Below are 23,350 nucleotides of genomic sequence, written 5' to 3' on the forward strand. Positions count from 1 at the left end.
ATATGTGTATGTGCTAGCATGTGTAGACCAAGTTCCTGGAGGTGGATTGAGAGACCAGAGGGTAAATGCATGTGCTAGATATTAACAAATAGTCCTCTTGGGGGACTTTGATCAATCGACATTTCACCCAGTACTACATGAGCATACAGAGTCGCACCAACTGTTTGTTTTCTTTTATGAGACTGGATTTTCTTTTTGTAAGATTGAGATATAAAGTTGTATGGCGATATAACTTTAATTTTTATTTTATTATGTGTGCAGCTGAGGGTCATTACATATACATACTAGAAGGAAGTGCTCACTTAGGTCAGAAAGCTACTGGAAGGTCAAGTAAAAGACTGCCAAGGAGTCCCTGAACTGACAAGATCAAAATCATGGATGATCTTGACAAGGCAGTCAAGTGAAGGGATGGGTGGAGAAGCTTAGTTGGAATACGTGAGGAAGAGATTAGGGGAGACATATCAGACAACAAAAGGGCTACATTTCAAAATGTGTGGGACAAGTTTAAAGAAGTAGTTAAAGGGAGATTTGCAGCCTTAATTTCACTAAAAATAATATAGAAAATAAATAAGCTAAATTGTTAACCCAAAAGGCTAAAAGGAAAAAACAAAACTCCCAAAGAACAAAGAACAAACCCCAAGAAAACAGTAGGAAGACCATAATAAAAAATGAGCATAAATTAATGACAGAAAACACAAAAAGCAAAAGCTGATGCTCTGAAAAGATGAATAAAACAAAGCTATAATAACACTAAACAAGAAACACTTCTCCAAACAACCTAGGAACAGGAGGAAATGTTTTAAGTCAAAGCATACCTTTCAAAACTCTACAGCAAAATCTCACACTTAATTTTGAAACAATATATGTGGATATATTAAGAGTCAAAAGTATGAAAAGCATGCTCTCTACTGTTTCTTTTAAACATTGTATTAGCGATCCCAGCCAATGTAGTAAGAGAAGATAACATAGTAAGAGAAGACAAAAGGACTAGAAAGAATGAGAATAAACTGATATTATTTGCATAGAATATAATTATCAACAGAAGAAATGAGAGATTCGACATCTAAACCAGCAGAACACTGATATGTCTACACTGATGACAAGATTTGCATTAAAAATGGTTTCCCCACACATCAGCAATACTACCAAAATATGTAAATATCAATAGCAAAAGATACTTTTCTGTCCATCCAATGACAAAATGTTGCTGAAGGACAGAGAAATGGAATCAATGAAGAGAGATAACACACCTGTAGTGGAGGGACTTACTGTTGTAACAGCGTTACTCTCTACATTAATTTATAAACAATGCAATTCCAGTAAAATTCACAAAGGATTTTTCATCTAATTCCAAAATTAATATGGGAAAATTATTAATAAGTATTACAGAGTGATATCAATAATATGCAAAAGACTGAGACATTGGCTTAAACCAGACAAAGGGGTCAGAATAGACGCATGCACTTGTGTTATACGGATGTCTGAGGACTGAGGCAGCAAACACACTGCCTCTTTGCCAACACTTCATCGAGGTGTATTCAGGGGCAGTGTGATTTTACGAGGGTCCCAGTGACATACCTGTCCTGGTGAGTCAGCTCTTTCACAGAACCTGGGCCAACACATCACTGATGACTGATCTTGCTTCTCCAGTACCAGAAAGAAGTTGCTGTGCCAGGAAGCATCAGATGCTTGCTCCTGAAAAAGGACACCTCTTCTTATAAATTAGTAAACCAACATTCTAGTTTGTAGGTTACATCTTAGGAAATAAGCTGATTACTACACATTGACAAATGAGTGAAAAGCATATTGGATGAGTTCCAGCCCTGAGGGGAGGCTGAGAGCGAGGGCTTGCAGGAAGGGGTCACGGGAGATGGAAATGAACATGAGGGTGAGGATGCTGAGAGAGAGCAGCCCACCAGGGGAATGGGAAAGACTCACATTAGAAATGCTACTTCCAAGGCACTCCTGCCTTGAAGCCGGAACTTCTTCACTTACGGTCTCTCTAGCTGTGCCTGGGGGAAGTTGGGGCAAGAGGGAGGAGGACCTGGAATTTGAAACTAACATATCAACTAGCAAGCCTGCTGTTAGTTCTCTTCTAAATGAAAACTATTCTGAATTCACTTGCTTATCTCCCTCTTCCTGCCCAACTATGAACTTGGAGCCAGCTTGCCATCCTATTAGTGACTACTCACTTTCCAACTAATTCTTTACCCAATTGGTGTGACCACGTCCTGCCCGCCACCTAGCTAGAAGTTTGTGGGAATGGGGGGGGGGTAAAGCAAAAGATAATTTCAAAGTTGGGAAATATTTTGGAAATTGGAGAAAAGAGTAAGGCAAAAATGTTCTCTCTCAAGTCATGAAAGAAAGAGTTTGGGGTACATTGATATGTCTACAAGATTCGGAAACACTTCATGAGGATGTTTGGTGAAATGGAACCACTGGTAGTGGGGCTCACTGGACACACCTTCTGGAAAGCACTTTGGCATTGTGTTGTCAATGTTTAAAACCACTGACTCATGGATTTCCGGTCTGGAAGTGTTTCATGCAGACAGTGCTGGGAAAGCCTGCTGCACCAAGGTGTTCATTGTAGGGTCATAAGATCAATGAGCTAAAAAAATAAAAAACACCCTAAATACTTAACAGTGAGAATAGCTTAGTAAATTATCTGTCCACGAGAGAGAGAAATATTAGAGAGTCATAAGATAACATTCGCAAATGATTAATAACATGGAGGTTTCCTTACATTAAATGAAAAAAGTAGAAATAGAAAAAATATAGAGAATATGATCTCAAATACAAAACAGTTATGCCAAGAAAAAAACTAAGAACTACAATTAAGTGAGAATAGACTTTTCCCCTAATAGTTCTAGCTTTTTGGTCCAAATATCTGTCAAGTTCTTTGATTTGTGCTCTGAAAAGCTAGCAGACCTCATGCTCTGCACTGTGTCTAAAATCCTTTTGAAAAGGCAACAATTTTAAGCCCCTGTTTCTACTGATGCTTCTGATGTGGGCACCATTTTTTAAGGAGCTGCTGGCCACCATTTTGATGGCTGTGCAGAGGGGAGATTAACCACTAGAAAGGGCTCTTCTCCAAAGAGTAGGACAAGTGGCACCCCCATCCCGGGGGGCTTCACCTGTTCCTGGAGCTTCAAGGTTTTTATTCCAGGAGACGTGATATTTGCCAAAGGAATCTTACACCATTTCAAAAACATCGAGGGCTTCTGAAATTTCCCAAAGCAGCTCGTAAGTAGGAATTAAGTTGTAGTATTTGGTGAGGACATGAGTGAACTGAGGAGTTGGCTGTTCCGAAAAGTGCAGCAGAGAGAAGCTTAGTCCTCTCTGGTGTCATTGCAAGCGTCATCAAAACATCCCCCAATTTATCACAAGTGGCTTCTTTGGCTACACAACAATGCTTGTTGAATGCATCAAGACAGGGCTTTGGGGACGACAAAATATTGGGGAAATTTTAGGCTTTCAAACGTTGAAGGTTTTTTTGAAATATTCTATATGTTCCATTTATTGTATGAATGGACAGTGTAAGGTGCCCACAGGCGCTGCTGGATTCGTGTCCTGTGGCGATAAACCTCTGCTTTACTTGTGGAAGCAGAGTCCAAGGGTGCCCTCTGAAGCTACAGCAGTCTTTCTGCAGTCGTTTTCCAGCCTAAGTGTCCTTAGTGGCAACGATAGGTGTGTGCGATCATGACCGCGGGACATTTCTGCACTAATTCCCGTCAAAGGGAAGCTGGTCTAAATGTCACATCGTGGTGGCCACAGGACGGGTTGCACATGACCTGCCTTCCATAGCAGCATCCAGCCACCTGTGCTATTTTGATAGCACAGGACTTACTGCACCATTTGCTAGAAAAAGGAAACATTTTTCACAATGCCACATTTTAAAGTAACAGGATAAAAATTTCTAAAATCATTTTTTTTCATTGATTTGCTCAAATGCACTCATGGGTACTCCTGGTGTGTGCGTTTCCTAGGGCGGCCAAGACTAAGTGGGCTTAAAACACCTGAAATTTATTGTCTCACAGTTTTGGAAGCTAGAAATCTGACATTAAGGTTTTTGCAGGGTGATGCTCCCTCTGAAACCCGCGGGGGAGAATCCTTCCTTGCTTCTTCCTGGCTTCTCGTGATTTGCTGACCCACTGTCTGTGATGACCCCTGGCTTGCATTAATGCCAATCTCTGCATTGGTTGGCACATGGCACACCGCCTGGTCTGCATGTTTTCATGTCATCTTCCTCTTACAGGACACCGGTCATACTGGACTAGAGGTCCTCTCTACGTCTGTATGACTTCATCTTAACTAATTACATCAGCAACCGCCGTCTCTTCAAATAAGGTCATATTCTAAAGTTTTGGGGGGGTCAGGAAAAAACTTTTTTTTTCCCCGTGACACTCTTCAGCTCATAGCAACTAGAGCCCATGACTTCTGATTGATCCTGTTGAGACAGGCCAGCATAGGGACTCCAGAGGCAGAGAGCGTGAAGTAAGGGTGCAGAGAAGGAAGTGGGAGTAAGACAAATGGAATTAACTTTGCAATTTTGCCTGGAAGTCTGGTGGCCCGATCTCTCCTGACTGATTTGGCATGGGGACTGCAGCTACCGGAGGCACCGCTTGGCCAATTCCCAGCTAAAGTTCTATACTTGGGTCCAGGCTGCAAAGTGAAGTTTATGCTTGTGTCCAGAACATTCTCTGCTGATGCCATATGTTTGAAAATGTCTGAATTTTGTGCAGAGACACACGAGTGGTATTTTCGTCAAGTGGAGTTACATAATTAGGGCATGGACTTGCATAATAATTAGCATGTGTAATTAGGCACAGACTTCTCGTCCTTTAATTAGACAATCAAGACATCTAATTACAAAATTAAGATGTAATTACGTGGCCCAAGATTTACATATTTCTTTCTACCCATTAGAGATTACATTTAGAAAATAATTCACAAAAACTGATGAAGAAATGAACCAAGAAGCCGGATTCGAGGATGTTGGGGAAAGTGTTGAGGGAACTTGTGAGTTTTCTTGGGTTCCTTCCCTTTTGCTGTAAGGGCATTTATGTTAAAATATCATAGTAATTTGAAAGAATAACTTTCATACACTCCGCTGTCAACCTTTGGTACACAGGCTAATGAAGAGGAATGTTGGCATGATTAATCCCTGTAATTCGCATGTGGCTTGAGTGTGATCTGTAATTACACTTGAACATGGACTTAAATTCGATGTCCTGGGAATTCATTCAAACCTAATAATGCGCTCCTATGGTGGAAACCCTGGTCGGGAGGGCTGCGAGCTGCACTGACCTTCCCTTCGGCCCTGGTTGCTGTGGCCACTTTAAAAATAGACCCATTGCATAGACGAATACAACTCAACAGTTACACTGGGTTGACCTTTGCCTGAACAGCTGCATATTGGGTGAAATGTTCTTATTTAAGTGAGACTTATTGGATGGCATGAGGGAAACCGGAAGGTCAAAGACTGTAGGGAACATTCCATCTCTTGCCAGTGGTTCTCAGAGCATTGATGTTGTTTTAAGGTCTAGTCCTTCTTTGAAGCCGGCTGTAGTGATACTCTCTGCATTTTTCCCGGCTCCCAAATTGAGATTTGGCAGATCTCCGCAGGATGCTAAACACCCAGTTTGATTCATTAATTTTTCTGAACTAACTGAACTTTTGACCTAATTGGCTTGCTGATTAGGGATTGCAGCCATATGTCCGGATATTTTTTCGAAGCCGATTCTGACTTTAACTGTGTTATCCCTCTGTTCCCATAAACTGTTGAAATATCCTAGTAATTCCAATGTTTTGACAGCCACACTGCACTTCTCAGACTGCCGCTTTCTCCTGGAAAGTGGCACAGAAATCTGTCGAGCCACGTTTCCTGATTTTTGGTTAAGAAAATATGCTTTCCATATGGTCGCAGGCCGTGAAAACAAAGATTTAAAGAGGTTGTAAGCAGTTGGTGATGAGGTCTACTCTCCATGGTGTGTTGCCTTCCTCCCTGGTTTTTATTTTTCCCTATTAGGCCATGGAATGTGATGAGGAACAAATTATGTGCAGGGGTCAGTTTGGACCAAGAGAATATACGGATTTGCACAGGAAACTGATTTTTGCCAACGTTACTTTTTTTTGGGCTTGCCTTCTAAGACAACAGTTCTCGAGAGCTTTAGAGGCAAAAAGAACTGAGCCAGGGAGGAGAGGCATCTTGCGAAAACAATTTACTGGTAGAAATCTCAGGTGTTCAAGGGCATTTGGATATATCATTTCCTAAGTGTCTCCCAACGTGGGCCTTCAGGAGTCCATCTTCTCTAGCTGTCGCTCAACTAGAAGGAATTCAGTGAGCTCTCTGCTAGTCACCCACCTCTGGGCCTCCACATTTTCAGTCCCTAAAAATGATCGACTGGAAACTTCTTCTACCTTCCAGGCAACTCAAAAAATCTAACTTCTCCTAGGACCAAAAGTATGAACGCAAATTTCAATTTCTTGCTTTTTAAAGTTTGCTTTCCCCTCAGGTACTCCATGTCTGCGTTTTCCAGCCTGGAGAAGGTGGGCATCAGACACCCCAAGCCTTCTCCTTTCATTGGAAACTTGACGTTTTTCCGCCAGGTAAGGGGTCTCTTGCACTATTTTCTAGCATAAGATGTGTGGAGCCCAGAGCAGGCTTTTCCCGAGAAGCAGCATCCCCATCCGGGTCACCCACACCCACGGTGGTCTCCGAGTGAGGGCTCTGTGCCGAGTCCTCCTCCACTTGAATGAATTCTTATTGCCTGTGATCCATCTCTGATCACTCTTCAATATGCATAGTCCTATTATGCCTTCATTCATCCATTCACCCCAAAACCTCGCTATTGGGTGTCTAGATGTGCCAGATTTGGGATTGTTCAGAGTACAGAAGTTACTTTTGCCTTCAAGGTATGCACCAGTTCATGGTGTACAGCTCCAGTGGGGGTGTGTCCTAGCCTAGATCAGGCACCTAGATGGTTGCTGGTTGTTCTTTAGAGGAGAGGGAGGAGGTGCATCTGGCTAGGCTCGTCCGGAGGACTTCCTGGAGAAGAGGGTCTTATAGGAGCAACAGACACAGACAAGGACTCACACCAGGTAGGGAGTAACAATGTGTGTGATAGCACCAGGTGAAAACTCCGGCAGAGCATGACAGGGGCAGCCTGGACTGGTTAGAAGCCAAAGACTGGGGAGCCCTGGAGGATGCAGCCGTGTGGAGAGAGGTAGGTGGGCTAGACACCGACAGTCTAGAAAGGCAAGTAGAGAACTATTCACATGCCCCCTCTGTGCGCAGGAGAGGGACCCCCAGTGGAAGACTACACTGCACAGAAGAGGGATTTAGGTGAGGCCCATGGACCCCAGCTGTTGCTGACGTCTAGAGGAAAGTGATGAGGGCTTGACCTCAGGTGGTGGCGGCAGCGGAAGAGAAGCCTGTTGGGGGGACATTCGTATCTCTTGTGATTAGGGATAAAGGATGCAGGCAAATTCGGTCTCCAAATTGAGTCCATCGTCCTCTGTGTGGTGGGCCAGGGTGACGGGGAGAGCGGCCACGAGCTGACAGATACAAAAGGGCAGAGGGCAGCTGGGCTCCGCAAGACAGCGCAGGGGGGGCCCCAGAATGACATTCGCGCCAGGAGCAATGTCCACAGGCTTCTGCAGATTCGGGCGCAGGACTCCTCTCCTCGATGTTACTCTTTCTGTCTCTTGCTGGATTTCCTCAGAAGGCAGATGGTTCATGCTGCCAACGCATGGGGGGCTCTTGCCAGACCCAACATCAGAAGCCAACAGATCCTGTAAGCGAAGCGTCATTGAGCCCAACAGGCAGGAAGGGCCCACCTGGTGCCAGCCCTTCGTGATGGCGTCAGAAGCCCCCCCAAACACACACACTCGCCAGGGGCGCGTGGAGCGAGGCGCCCAGCTCCTTCTGTCCTCTCCCCGCTCCTTGCAGCTTCTTGTCTGTTCCTTTCTTCCCTTTCTCCCCCAACGCCCCCTCTCGCGCTCTGTCGCTGCTGCTGTCTCACCCTTCCTAGTGCTTTACAAAACACCTCCCCTCCCACCTCAGGGGTGACCGATTCGCAACTTCAAAACCCACCAACAGCTCTCTCCTCCGGCTTCCTGTGAGCCCCCGAAGCCACTGAAATAATGCATGTGTCAAGACGGAATAAACCAGACAGGAAATTAAATAAATTTCACATGTTTGGGGGGAGGGGGGGCTGCATTCAGTTGAGTAATTAATTTGGTATTAACAGTTTGAGGAAAACAGTGTAACTATCGACGTGGAGAGAGCCCTGGGCTCCTGCCTCTGGATCATTTCCACATATGCTCCCTTTCAGCTCGCCTCCTTGTATGGACAAACCCTGCCAAGTTCTTTCTAGAACATAGTAATTTCAGTGACTATTTTTATATTCATATAAGCTTTCCCTGATACAAGGCAGGCTTAGGCTGTGCCATTCAGTAGATTTAGTGAGAATGGACTCTTCTGTCCCCTAACCCTCTCCGTACCCACCTTTTACACATCCACCTGTGTGCTACATCCCCACAAGTCTAGCATTTTCCACGCCCCACGCCTCTCCCAACCCAAACAGATTCTCATGTATGTTTCATTGCCACAGCACAATGGATCTAGCGATTTCCAACCCTTCTCCCCTAAGAACCCCCGTATCTGCATGCACAGGCCACCCCTCCAACACAGGGTCCAGCATCTCCTGACCCTCTGGGTTTTCCTCCAGGTAGCCGCCTTCCCCATGAAGAAGCATATCTAGATTCTTCCCATATAAAGTTATTGTAAGTTCTTCTGTTTTGAAATGTTGATTTTAGTTAAAATTTAACTTGGATCATGAGCATTCAGAATTTATGATAATTTGGATAGATTTAGCAGAAGTTTACACATATAGTGGCTGTGAAAAGAGGCTTTGCCAAAAATAATAATAATATAAACCAAATTGCAGGGGGAATGTTAACAGTTGAGAAAGCAAATAGTGTTCAAATATTTTAGCAGCAATTATACGTAAATAGTTTAAGTACAAAGCCTCTCTTCTGTCCATTAAAGCAGAGCTGACTGAAACTTTTCCTGGGCAATCAACTTTTTTTTTTTTTTAAGCTACTAGTTTATTCTAATATCTGCAAAGTACTTGAAAAGTCATTTAACTGCAATTCTTTTTTATTGTATATATAATTGTGGTCTCGTGGCTCTGGAATACTTGGTAGAACAAGTTTGCATACTTGAAATTTGGTTTCATCTTAGGCTTACTGTGGTGCTGTTCTCTGCAGGGTTTCTGGGAAAGCCACCTGGAGCTCAAGAGACTCTACGGCCCCCTGTGCGGGTAAGGAACACTTTCATCCTCTCACCATGGAATCTGATTTCTGCACGTTAATAGATATGGAAGCAGTGACAGGAATGGGAATGTTGCATTGTTTGTATCTTTAGAGGATCCACAAAAACAGTGCCCTATCTTTGAGGCTCCTGACCTGGACCTCGGGGATGTCCGAGGTAAAACACCCAGCTAGCTTGAAAGAATGCCGTGTCCCTGTCTTTCAGACCCTGACCAGCTGGGTCGGGCCCTGGGTGCCTGTGCCATCTCTAACCCCTGTGTTTCAGGGTGTGCTTCAGGGATACAGCAGCTCTCCAGGCCTTAGTCTAAGCTGCCTGGACCACCGTGTCAGCTCTTCCCCCACAGACTTATCGAAACCTTACTTGGACTGGTTTTGTTCAACTCTGTAGAAATATACCCATAGAGCTGTAGAAACATGGCACCCATTATCCAGCCCACTGCACTTCTGACAGTGAAGGGGGTGCTATTGATCCTGACCCCAGGACCACAGTGCAAGCAAGGACTGTCCTGGGTATACTGGGACATACAGTCACCCTCGTTCTCAGCTGTGAAAAGTACTAGAGACCTTCTTCCCTTTATTTTTCCTGAATTTTCCCTTCTGGTGAGCCAGAGTATGTGCCTATTTTAAAAGAATAAAATGACTCCAGAATCTAGTGATCAAACTCATGGTGGGGCCATTGCAGACCTGAGGCGTGTCGATGCTTAGCCTAACTTTCCACACTCAAGTCCAACCATTCTAGTCAGTTCTCACACAGCTTCTCCGCAGGCCTGGGGTAACCTGCTTAAGTGCAGTGAAGTTCTGTGATGTTCCTAATGTACATCCAAGCACAGGGACCAGGGGTTGTGCCCTTTACCCAGGGATAGGTGACAACTGTTCTTCCAGGGAAGAGTTTTGAAAGGAATGGAATTGTCTCTTTGTGGAAATGGCCCATCCAGGAACCCTATGGTTTGGATCAAGTTCTTTTAACCATTCTTTAATTTGCGACGTGACTGTGCCAAAATAATAAATTAAGGTGCTTTACTACCTGCTCTCTGTACTAGTTTGTCACTTCTCCCAAGTGGAGTGACTTAACAAACTATCGCGTGTCTAAGGTTTGACTGGACGTGACTGATATTCGCACCCTTGGCGAGGAAGTTCAGCCGTGCTGCTGGTGCCTCCGCAGGCAGAGCAGGGAGCTAACTCAGAGCCCAGGTTTAATGGGGCATCTGCTCTACACACGCCTCGTCCTCCTGGGAAGACAGACAAGACACAGCAGACTAGTCCCTGGGATGGCAGGGGATAAGAGAGAGACCAACAGCACGAGAGGCCTGTAGCATCCTGCTCGTTATCGGCTGACATCCTGTTGGCCAAGCCCAGCAGCAAGGCTGGAAACTCCTGTGCCCATGGTGAGGCCAGAGCAGGTCACGTGGCCACACCTGGCACTGAGGCAGCAGAGAATACACACCATGGTGGATCTCCGGAAGACAGTGCACATCTGTCAATAATAAGCAACTCTCCCTCTGTCTCTAAGACCCCTTTCACTTAGTCTTTATTTACCTTTTTTTTTTTTTTTTTTAAAGCGCATAGCTTCTTGTTTTTGGTATGCCAGATGAAGGCAGGGCCTGGGGGTGCATGGTGTGTGAACCGCTTTCCTTTCTCTTACCCTTGTGCTATTCTGTTGCTTTTTCAGAAGTTCTCATTCCAGCTTCTTCTTTCCAGTAGTTTCATTCTGCAGTGGACTTGACACTGACCTTGGAAACTGTCCCAAGCCTTTCCGAGACACAGCACTGACTCAGAATGACTGTGGCTTCCCCAGAATTAGAAAGACACCTCCCTAAGTTTGAATTCTAAGAATCACTTCCCTTGAGTACTTCTTGTACAGATTTCAGAGTAGAGCCCTTGGGTATTTTTAAATAATTTAAAATGTCAGATGAAGAGTTTAAAGGCCACTGTATTGGCTGGTGTATGGTGTGGCGTGGTGTGTGTGTGTGTGTGTGTGTGTGTGTGTGTGTGCATGCTAGAGAGAGAATTGGTTTCCTTGACAATAGAATGTCCAATCAATTTTCCCCCCAAATCTAACTAAGTCAACACAATTTATCATTTTCATTTCAAGGAAACTTAAATCATAGAGAATGATTTCAAATGAGGTTGCACAGATCAAAACTGCAGTCTCATCTCTACTCTTTGTTCCCACCTCTGGTATAAAGGAAAAACAACGAAAAGTGATGGCATAATTTCTTCAGACAAAGCTTCCATTTTTTTTCTGCTTAAAAATGAAATTAACCATAAAATGCTGAGTTGTTCTTAAATGTGTCCACTCCTGGATTTAAAGGCAGTGCAGTGATGTGTGTGTGTGTGTGTGTGTGTGTGTGTGTGTGTGTGTGTGTGTGTGTCCTGTTCAAACTCTGTAATCTTGAGGACACCCAATAGGCTCACTTTTTAAAGGGAAAGGATTGAAATACTCCACATTTGATATTTAGTCTGAAGTGAGCCCTGTCTGGATGGATTTGATAGTTGGCTTCCTGGTATCTACCCCCTCTGCCCCTCCATCTGAGAAGTGGCGCTGGATTCCTGCATCAAGCCAGATTTGTGCAATAATCTCCTATACTCTCATTAGAACAAAACCTTGTAAGTAGGTAAACATGCAGATTGTACATAATTTATAAAGTACAAATGAGTATAGAGAATAAAATAAAATGGACCCCTTAGCTACTCCTCAGAGGCAACCTCCGTCATCAACTTCTTACTACTCAGAGGATAACCCATGACAGGTGCTGTTCTTTACCTTGCTTTGTTCAGTAGTGAAGTCTGGACAACTGTCCCATCTCAAGACATTCATTCTTGTTAAGTTGTTAAATTGCCAAGGATTCCATTCTATGAATGTATTCTGATTTTTAAAAGCTTTTCAAATTCATGTATTTTTCTCCTCACATACTAAACTTCTCCATTTCTTGCAACTATAAAGGCACTTGATGTTGGGCAGGTACCATTTTATCCCCAAAACTTGGCTGGCATCAAAATAGGATAGTTAGCCAGGCTCAGTGGATAAAATATTTACATAGTGCAGCACATTAAACTTTAGACAGTCGGCAATTAAACGACATAAAAATAAGGCAAGATGCCCAAGCTACCTGTTCAGACTCAGGTGTCCCGGGTCTCTGCCCTACCACTGGCCAAGTTTCAATGGTGGCAGAGGCAGCAGGCAGGCAGTTACTTCGGGGGACACTGAACACTGTGCCCTGAAGCACATCCTGATGGCACCCTATGTCAGGAACCACCCCACCTTGCTCCAAGGGGGTCTCCTAATTCTAGAATGGCTGGTCCAGTTGATACAAAACAAAGACAATGTATGTAACATCCACTCTGCAGGGACAGTCTCTTGCAGTGCATGCACTGTGACTTCGGCCACAACTGGTCCTCACGACTTGTCACTATCACTCTGGATTTCAGGTTGGGCATCCATCAGTCTCCTAGTTGACTGCAGCCTCCTATGTGGAACTGTTAGGATTAACTGGACCCAGACAGCAACTACTGGCTGTAGCTGCCGCACGATCCCCCCATATTAGGAAAAACATCTTCTATCTAAACCTTCACGGTGAGGATTAGTCACTACACCTGTGTTTTCCGGATGTATTCTGATTTTTAAAATAAATCCTCAATGGATGAACACCTTTTGCTTTCATAAACAATGCTGCAGTGAGTATTTTTGAATATATATGTTGCTTGCCTGTAGGATAAATTCCTACAAGTGAAATTACTAGGTCAAGGATTATCTACACTTTAATTTTGATAAATATTATTCAATTTCTCTCTCTAGGGTTATATCACTTAATATTCCCACAAATAAGCATATGACAGCACCTGAGTCCCTCACAAGATGGCCATTAAAATGTGTGGTCATAGTTTTAAATCTTTGGTAGTTTATAGGATGAGAAAGTTTTGCATCTTTTCATATGTTTTAAAATCCACTCTATTTTCTGAAGAATCCTCTGACACTTTCCTGCTGGGTTATTTTTCCAAATTTACTTGCAGAAACTCTTTATATATTAAAGAAAGTAGTCTTTTATATTTATTATATATTGTGGGCATTTTCTCTTTCTTGTCTTTGACTTTGTTTATTGTATATTTATTCCCATCAGAAAACATTTGTTTTTGTGTCGTGGAATTTAATCAATTTTAAGTATCTACCTTTTATATCTTACTCATAATAGCTTTCTCCACCAAGGATATATTTTTAAACTTCTACTTTTCTAGTGTTTTGTTTTTTTAGTTAAAAATTTTAGATACTTGATGCAGAATTGATTTGTGGGTAAGGATGGAAGTAGAGATCACCTTATTTCTTCCAGATGGTGGTGTTCCATCTGGAAAGTCATCTTTTTCCAACTGATTCGTAATGTCACTTTCCTTACATATTACTTCCTATAAGTAGCTCTGATTTCTCTGCTCCATTCCTCTGCCTACAGATCTGCCATACAGATCACTCATTTGGAGATGATGCATGTAGCCCCTTCTTATACCTAACAGCAATAAAGTGTCCTAAGAACATCTTTGCAAGCACTAGACTCTGAATCTCTCTCTCTCTCTCTCCCAGGCACTTTGGGTCCCTGCACAGAAAAAGTCAATTTAGCAAGCAAGTCAGCTTTCAGTAAAGGACCTGGCACTTAGGTGCAAAGTTCACACCCACAGGAGGTAGAGGCATCTCATATGTCTCCAACTTGGAAGTTTTTAGCACCTCCAAGTGAGTTTTTTATTTAATTAGTTAGCATGCCTGAACTAATAGCACCTTGTTGCCAGGCAGTGGGGAAGTTGAGAACTTTGGGAAACATATGAAAAAGCATGTGACATCAGCAATGAAAACAATAAGGTTGTCTCAACATTTTTTTTGAAAGCTCAGAGCCCACTGTGCTATCCATGAGTGTATTCCGGGGGTGACTGAGTGTGAAAATGTCTCATTAAGTGATCTTCACCATCCTGCTTATGCGCTAGTTAGATGAGGGTGAGAAGCAGCGCAGGGATGGTAGTGATAGTTTACTTGAAAGCGGTCAGTTGGTGATGTCAACAACACGAGGGAGCGATGCTGGCTACTCCCAAAGATCCAGAACCCAGAGAATGAGAGAACACCGAAGGACTCGGCCAGTTTCACTCCCAGGTCACGTGATTGTTCTTGGACGTAGGACACAGGACACACCCGAGTAAGCCGGATTAGAAAACGTGGCAGAGGATGGATGGTGTGGAAACTATTACTGATATGTTCAAGAAAATACAAGTATTCAGACTCACCCTGAGCAGCAGATAGGGGAGGAATGTTCTCATTTTTAAACTGGATTGGGCTCAACAGAATCACAGATGTTGAAGAAGAGAGGCGCTCCTAGGGGGAGTGTACTATGGTTGCAGAAGAGCTCAAGGCACCGATGCCTAGGAGTGGACTTTGGTTTCTACTGCTGATTGGGAGTATAAGCCTGAGCATAAGACTCACTTACCATTTGACCTAAACATGTGACTCAGTTGTAAGAAGAATTGGAGACAAGAGCAATACCCTAAACCATTGAGAAGGCACGGTATCCTTGAAACTATAGAACTAAGCACAAATGTCCTAAGTTATCCTAACATTTCTGACCATGAAGCCAGACTGGGTCACGACATTTGGGTCCTTTTGACTCACATTTGAATCTTTCTTGAAAGTGTTGAGTGCGAAGCTGAGAATCACCAGTTTCATATGAGTAATGTTAGCTTGGAACCAAAATTAATACAAGCCCTGATGGTCTGTGTGTCATAACTGACAGCCACTCAATGAGTTAAATACCATTTACCACAAAATAGATCAATGATTGATCTATTTTGACCTGAAAGCACATTTTTAAATGTGTGTTTGTCAAACCGTTACAGCACTGGGGAGGGGAAGTATTCTTTTATGAAAACCCTGACACAATAGACCAGTTTTTTTAGAAAAACTTGAGAACAGGAAGAAAGTTATCAGAGAGAACATACATGCTAACGATCACCAATCCAAATTTGTAGTGTAGCTCACTAGGTGGAATTACCAAAGGAACAAGATAAATAGGCAACTTAGACCAAAAAAGGGTCAGAGGACTTCTGCTGAAATCTCTCTTTTTCTTGAATGAAACTTTAATAGACTCTTTATGTCTCTTGTATACTCAATGATGAATTTACTACAAAGCTTCCACTCTTTCTTGTGGTTTAAGACCAACTTCTTTCTGATCTTCATCCAAAAACCCTTTTGAAGCTTACCCATTTTTTCTAGACCTGTTCCCTTACCCAGTTACTTTACACCGCTTCTGCTCCCCCAGCCTCATTCTGTGGCTGCCTGTAGGTGACAATGGCTGCAATTTTTAAAAAATAGTTTATTTTTGCATATAAGAATTGGGATGCAGGCCAGAGGTGCCATGGTGTTAAGAGGATTCACCAGAGACAGAGTGGGGAGCAGAACAGGCAGATCTACTGAAACACACTGCTAAGGGGAGCATGAGTGGAACAGGAGAGGTCTGTGCCATGTGGGTTAGCTCCCTGGCTGGGCATTGAACTCAGGTAGTCTCAGTGGGCTTTTATAGCACTGAGACTTAACCCCTAGGCCACAGGGAGGCCCAATGGCTGCAAATCTTACATGCTTATACTGTCTATGTCTTTGTGACCCACACTCCACACCATCAAGAACTTACGTTAATTCCTCTTCTTTGGGTAGGAAAACATCAAACAGAGCAAACCACCTACACTAGAAAACCAGGGTTCACATTCCAGTTTCAACTCTCTTTCTATCCATCAGTGACTTCTAATTACTTCCCCTTTAGGAGTCTCATTTTCTCCGATGAAAAATAAGGGATTTAGACTAGATCACTGACTTTGACACTATTTAATTATGATCCTCGGGAAATAATATATTTTCACATTGCGACCCAGTATGCGCATCCTCAAATAAAAATGAAAAGCTCATCTCTTCTATTTCATAAAATCAAAACAAAACAAATACAAGCTGGTCACCACCCAATTATGACTAGTTGATAATTATCTAAATATATCTAATATATAAATTCCATATTAAATCGAATTGTACCTGCAACAAATCCAAGTTGTTCCATGGAAAATGAAAACAAGAGCTATGTAACATAGTCAGGAATCATGGTGGCTCTTCCAAGGCATCTCCCACTTGGATTTGCGTGTAAATAACCAGAAACTCTGGTGCACAGAACATCTCAAAAATTGCACACATCAACCAATTCTTGTAGCCCTTCAACCTAATTAATTACAAATGCAAATAGAATCCCTGTTCTCTGCCAAAAGATGAATGGCCAACCACCTTAGGTTTCACTATTTTTCAAAAAGCATTACTAAATTCAAAGAAGTCACCAGTTCCCAATTCACATAGAAATTACAGTTCCTCTTTGACCACTATTTTGTGAGCAGAGAAACTTTTCCTAAACAAGTCTGGGAACCCTTTTAAAAAACAGTTTTAATTCTTGTTACTCACGTAGGGCACAAGGCCAAGGCATTGAAACATCTAAGACAATTGAACTCTAGATAGAGTGTACACTTGCAAACAAAAAAACCACACACCGCGTCCATGTTGAAATTCAACTCGTTTGAACAAAGTTTATCTTAAAATGGAACATATTCTCCTTTCTTCCAAGACTCTTAAGTCTTGGAGAGTTGGGCTAGTTTACCGTGCATTCCAGTGATGGCTGGTCAGCCTTAGTGTAACGTTTCTGCAGCTGTACGCATGAAGTAATTCCCAGCAAGGGACCGCGAGGTTTTATGATGCCTACTTGCCTGGGGCAGATCATAGAAACTTAACTACTGAAATAACTTCCTTGATCATTCTTTGCCTCTCAATACCATGCTGCTAACAACTCCGTCCCCATCTCGCCCTCAAACTGCAAGAATTTGGCAGCCCACATATGATGTCTTGCACTGTGGGTAAGGCTCTCAGTTTATTGGCCAATTGCTATAGGCCTGACTCTCCGACTTGTTTTCCAGGCTCCCCACATTAACCACAAAGGAGATGCTGTCAGCAGACGATGCTATTTTTTGCCTTTGCTCAAAGAGGAATCTACTAATCTTTGCCCAGAGCCCCTGGCCTGTCACCACATGTTAGGTGGACGTGGTGAGTGTGGTCGTTTGTGTTCCTACACCCACCAGCACCTCTTGATCCTGCACAGGCTACAGGTATCAGATCAGGGATGAATGCCCCTCACAGTGGGTCCCCAGGGGAAGAACATCCAGGTCCTCCCTGGGTGACCCCCTGTGGTTTCCTATGAGCTGGCTACTAGCTGGCCACTCATGGGCAGCTGTGACCTATTTGCTATCTACAAATCACAGCAGAACATTCCTTGACTACCTACGGAATAGAGTCCGTATCACGAGGCACCCAGGAACGCCTAGGCTGCTGTTGAGCTGATAATGTGACTGTCTCCATGGTGGTCTCAGGATAACTCTGCTTGTGATAACATCACATACTTTGCTGGTGCAAATGTCTCTTGACGTATAGTCACAATGTCCCCATCCCTGTCCCTTGTAAGACTCTGCCCCCCATCCCTATCCCACCCTCTGGACTTTATTCCTCATACCATTGTCACATGATTTTTTACCAGCCTGTGTGCTTTCAATAAATGGCACAAGAACTTCTGCTCCAGTAGCAGAGTCTTGCCTTGCAAACCTGCTCCACGACTGCTGTGTCCCTCATCATGTTCTGGCTGCAAAGCGGCAACAAAGTTCCTGTCACAACAATCCCCCTCCACGTTCTCCCTCTCCATCAGAGATCCGTAGCCTGTTAACCACTGGAGACATGATGAATAGACCTTCCACTTTGCTTTGAAGCTTGCCCATAATTCTTCAAGGTTTCTTCTCTGACTCACTGTCATGCTGCCGGCTGTACCTTATACTGGCATGGCCACTGGAAACTATCCCAAATCTCAGGCCTAAAGATTCTTAACTGCTTCTCCCAAAGTCTTGGACTTCTCTGCTAGAGTTGGGGCTCACCAGACCCTACCAAGAGCAAGAAGCTCCGGCTCTTTTTCCTCCTTTGTCTGGGTGCCCATAATCCTGCTTTATCTCCAACTCCGAATGGACATCTTGCATTCTGCAGTCTGCCACCTCCAAATCCACCTTTCTTAGCGAGCATCAGGCTCAGAGCTGGAGAACCCAATCAGATGCCCACAGGATCAAGATTTCATCTAGTAGGCAGAGTATGTCTTCACGATTCTACAACATGATGGAGGGAGAAAGTCCTTGACCCCGGCCTGTGGGGTTGGTGAGGCCTTTGCTCCCAGGCAGGCCCTGGTGTTGAGGAAGGCCTGGAGGATGTTAGACTGGTGCACATTTTCTCTATTGTGACAAAATACACACAACATAAACTTCACCACCCGAAACACTTAAGTGTATGGTTTAGTGGCATAAAGCACCTTCATGAAGTTCAACCATCACAACCACCCACCTCCAGAACTCTCTCATCTTGAAAACCCGAATGATATTCCACCGCATGTACTTGCCACAGTTTGCTTATCCATCCACTTGTCAAGCGACACTTGGGCTGCTTCCACCTTCAGGCTATTGTGAATATTGCTGCTGTGAACACGGGTGTACAAATACCTCTCCGGGATCTCACTTCCAACTCTTTTATGTATATATCTAGAAGTGCAATTGCTGGATCATAGGGTAACTACATTTTTAATTTTTTGAGCACCCTCCATACTGTTTTCCATAGCAACTGCACCGTTTTACATTTGGAGAAACTTTTCTAGCAATGCTTGTGGTTGCCCTCTATGACCATAATTGAGTGGCCAATACGTCTTCCCTTCAAGTCTTTGACAGTGAACTCCAGAAGAAATTCACCCTCTCTTTGTGCTCTGGAACCCATCTGGTCAATGTGAACCACACATTTTTGATTGCAGGGCATGGCCCCAGCGATCTTGCCCCAACTTCCTGTTGACTACGAACCACTGAGAACATTCTTTACAAGACTGGCCCTGTTATCAACAAATGCTTGTGCTCTGCCATAAATTCAGTTCATTTGAACAAATTCCCAGTCGTTCCCACCCAGAGCCTCTTTTCCCCTTGTTGGGTGCTTTTCTGCTGAATCCTCTGCAATTTATGTGTTTGCTTTTTGATTCTGCTTTCATCCCCCTCTGCATTTCCTCTTTCCCACCAGATCGTGGTGGCCTCTCATACACATTTCGTCATCTCTGTCTGGGACTCTTGCTGACTTCCACTTTTTTGTTGACTGGGTTACACGTCTCCTGCCCCTCCATGGCACTCCCGCTCCATCTCGGGGCTTCCTACCTCGAGCGATTTGTCTAGATCATGTCCTTGCTATTTGTAGCTGCAGAGTTTTCCTTCTGTGTTTCTTTACACTGTTTCTTTCAGCTATTTCGTGGACATATGTCCCCGTCTTGTAACTGTTGGTTGCAGGAGGTACACTGAACCCCACGATTACACTTACAGAAAAGGGTCAACCAGCTCCCTACTCCCCATAGAGAGACAAGGTAGGTCGCTGGTGGAGAAAAACCTGCCCAGGTCCATGTGCTAGGAGAAGGTTTAGAGGTTTTGGCTGAGCTGGAGAAAGGGAGGGGAGAGACCAAGCGGTGTGAGGACACCCCCAGAAAGGACTGTTGGAAGTGGCAGGAGCAGAGGGAGACCTCGGGGGTGGGGACAAGGACATGGCTGTGTGGTAGCAGCTGCATAAATGCAGAGTTGAGAGAGGAAGGTGGGGGTGGGGGAAGACAGAATTTTTAATAAAGAAACAAATAAACAACAATTCTAAAGGTCTAGGTGGACAGTGACAGTGACCTGGATCATCAGGAATATGAGAGGAAGCAGGGAGGCTGCTACCTAGGAAATGACCCGCAGCAGCGGGACTGAACCACTGCTCGAGTATAAAGAGTAAGAGACAAGTCAACGCTGATCACTGATGCCGCCTTAGAACCCGGGACACAGAAAGGCCATCCCCTCCAGGAGGAGGAGTCTGGACATGGCTAAGGGAAAGAGTTCCCTCTCAGCCAGCATCCACTGGAGCTACAAATGAGATGCTGGGCCTACATGGCCTCAGGACTAGAGCTACGACCCTCTGACCAGATTGGGGTGGGGGTGGTCCCGGGTGTGCTTGGCATCTGCCATCTTCTGCCTCTCATCCATCAAGAGCATAATGGGCATTTCCCGACGGTAATTAGTCATTTCCTCCATCCCCAGGGGTGTGTGAGTGAGTGTGTGTGTGTGTGTGTGTGTGTGTGTGTGTGTGTGTGTACCTGTCATGTTTTGTATGCTTATTTATTGCCTTAGATTCCCCCTTACATTTCTCTCATTCCCTTCCAGTCCCCATTGAAAGTCTGCGGGGCTCACGTGTAGGTTCTGGAACACATTCGGGAACACGATTGCTCTGTATGCATTATCTTGAGCTTATGCCAATGGCAGCATCCGAAGCTCCTCCGGTCTTTACCTGTCTCACTAAGCACTGTGCTTTTGCCCCTGTGTTCTCACTGAGTCTGTTGCTTCTAAATATGACCTCTCACCCCACAATGCAACCCCACCCCCTTCCCAGAAGGCCTCCAGCAAACAATGCTGAGGTGGACATTCTTGTGTGGGGCCCTTTGTGGGTTCCAGGCAGCTCCCAGCCATGGAACTGGAATGCGTGACGTGTTCATCACCTTTAAAAACTACCTGAGCACCTGCCACTTCACAGGTCCGATCTGAGTCCTCCACGAGCACAGCCAAGTCTCAGGGACCCTGACCCTAAATCTTTGTGGCTCAGTGGGGCTTTGAAAGGCTGGGGAGAGGGCTGATGGGGAGCCCTCCCCCAGCCACAGCAGGGTGAGCTTCACTATCCCCACAGGGTCCTTGGAAAAGCTGGGGAGCCGCCTCTCTGACCTTTATGCCACCCTGGGGGGACCTCCACCCCCTCACCTCCTCCTGGCTAGGGGACAACTCCAGGGCGGTGACCACCCTGTCACCTCCTTGGGCCTCTGTGTTTCCAGCAGAGAATGAGAGAGCTGGGCTAGAACCATCAGCTTCAAGCTTCCTTCTCGTGCTGAAATACCACGATCTGTGCTTCATAGCTTTCCCTCTGCCTCTTGCTTCTCCCCAAGCATGTCTAAAATTCTTTTGCCATTAAATCCCCCTCCTTTCAGAACCACACGTCTGGACTTCTACTACCTGGCCCAGGTCAGCTCATTCCCCTCTGGGTTCTGGGGAACCTCCCCTGGCCTTGTGGTAATTTCTGAACTGATTTGTAGCCTGAGTCCACATGCTGTTTGGGAAGAGGAGATTTTCCTATATCCTTTCACACACATATATGTCCTGTGTGCTTTCTAAACACACACACACACACACACACACACACACACATACACACACTCACACACACACAGCTTCCTCCAATGCCCAAGATCTCCATGCCTGGGCATAACTGTGTGGGTGCAAATATTCAGGGACAGTCAAATGACTATTTTAATGTTTCTTTGTCCCTGCGGTGCCATCGAACTATTTATTTAGTAGCTTGATGCTGTTCGCATCAACAACTTTGCCTTATAGGCTTTTCTTCATGTTTATGATTCTTACTGTGAAAAAAATTGCTTGCCTAACATCTGTTCTGAATTTGTTTTTTCTTTATTTTTATTTATCTATTCCCTATTGAATTAAATTTGCACCAAGGACAGTAACTTGAATTGGAATCTTCAGTGTCCTTCAGGATTTTTATACACTTCAATACATCTCTTAATTACTCTTTTTTTTATTATTATTATGAGCTAACATGTACACCCGTGCTCACACAGGCACGCTGGTTTGTAGCTTACTTCTGCCTGTCCCCCTCTGGGGAATACGTTTTATTAACTGAATAAATTAAATGGGCGGGTATAGCCAATAGAGAGGTTTATCCTTATAGGTTTGTTTCAAATCATTTTTCCTTTTGCTGCCCAATTCCCTCCGTTAGCCATGGTTTTGTTCTAGAAAAGCTCTGTTCTAGCTTGATGTAGTCATAACTCCCCGGAGCAGGAGGGGCCACTGTGTCTTGCAGTTGGAGAAGCTGAGGGTTAGGGGAGAAGACAGCTCCCTCTCCTAGAGCCATGAACTTGTAGAGAGGGGAGCATAGCTTGAACCCATATCGCCTGGCCTCCAGGCCTTGGGTCTTTCCTGCTAGAATGCTGCCACCACCACCCACGTACCAAGTCATCACTGCAGACCTGGGACCCTAGGGCAAGTGTCCCATGGGTGTGGCTGGGATGGGCTGGGTGAGGGAAGAACTGGAGATGGTGTGGGGACAGGGCAGGTCCTAGGCAGGCCTCCACTTCCTCATGGACTCCCCTGATGTAGTCCTGGTTCTCTGGCTTGACCAGTATAAACTTGGACCTGAGTCCTCATTAACCCCCTACTCTTAGCACTTTGAAACCATCATAGGGACCGACCAAGCATAGTGCTGGCAGTAGCCAAATAAGCCCCTAGTAGGCGATGAGATCTGCCTTTCCACCTGACACCTGGGAGTTCTACCAGTGTAGTGACCGTGACATCAAGACTTGAGGGCCCAGCCCACAGTCACCAAATCTTAATCCTGATGCAATGCTTTTTCTACCATCAGTTCTCAGCTCCATCAGGGACAAGTGTCTCCTTCCCTCCTGTTATGATCCCCCACACTCCTCTCTGGTGTGTATGCATGCCTCCCAATGGCACAAAGACAGAGGGGACAGTTTCTCCAGTTCTTGAAGAACTCACAGCTGCCCCCACTGCAGACCTTGGTCCACTTGGCAGATTTTCAGGCTTCACTGTGTCTACCACTAAGCTGAGGTAATGGGAGAGACCATCTCTCCTCTCCAAAGAAATATAGCAACCTTATCTCTTTTCCTGAAGAAATCTGACATCTGATAGAAGAAAAGCACACAAGCAGGCAGCTGCACAAGGCTGGCAGGGAGTAAGATAAATTATAAGCCTGAACAGATGACCCAAGAGCCATGAATTGGGCAGGCTCATGGGCCACTGAAGGCAGCAAAGGCTTCTAGAGGAGGTAGTCATGCTTGAGCACAGTCTTGAAGGGTGAGGG

The 23,350-nt window shown here is 44.7% G+C and overlaps 1 protein-coding gene across 1 annotated transcript in view; it reads left to right on the forward strand.

Annotated features, from left to right (window-relative positions):
* TBXAS1 (thromboxane A synthase 1) overlaps positions 1-23,350 on the forward strand; it is a 133,106-nt gene that overhangs the window by 22,536 nt on the left and 87,220 nt on the right. The window contains exons 2-3 of the mRNA XM_054692725.1: positions 6,516-6,609; positions 9,274-9,326. Coding sequence (XP_054548700.1) covers positions 6,516-6,609; positions 9,274-9,326 — 147 coding nt within the window. The remainder of the gene's footprint in view (positions 1-6,515; positions 6,610-9,273; positions 9,327-23,350) is intronic.

The sequence above is a fragment of the Talpa occidentalis genome, unplaced genomic scaffold, assembly GCF_014898055.3.
Source record: "Talpa occidentalis isolate TD23 unplaced genomic scaffold, MPIMG_talOcc4v2.1, whole genome shotgun sequence".
Lineage (NCBI taxonomy): Eukaryota > Metazoa > Chordata > Mammalia > Eulipotyphla > Talpidae > Talpa > Talpa occidentalis.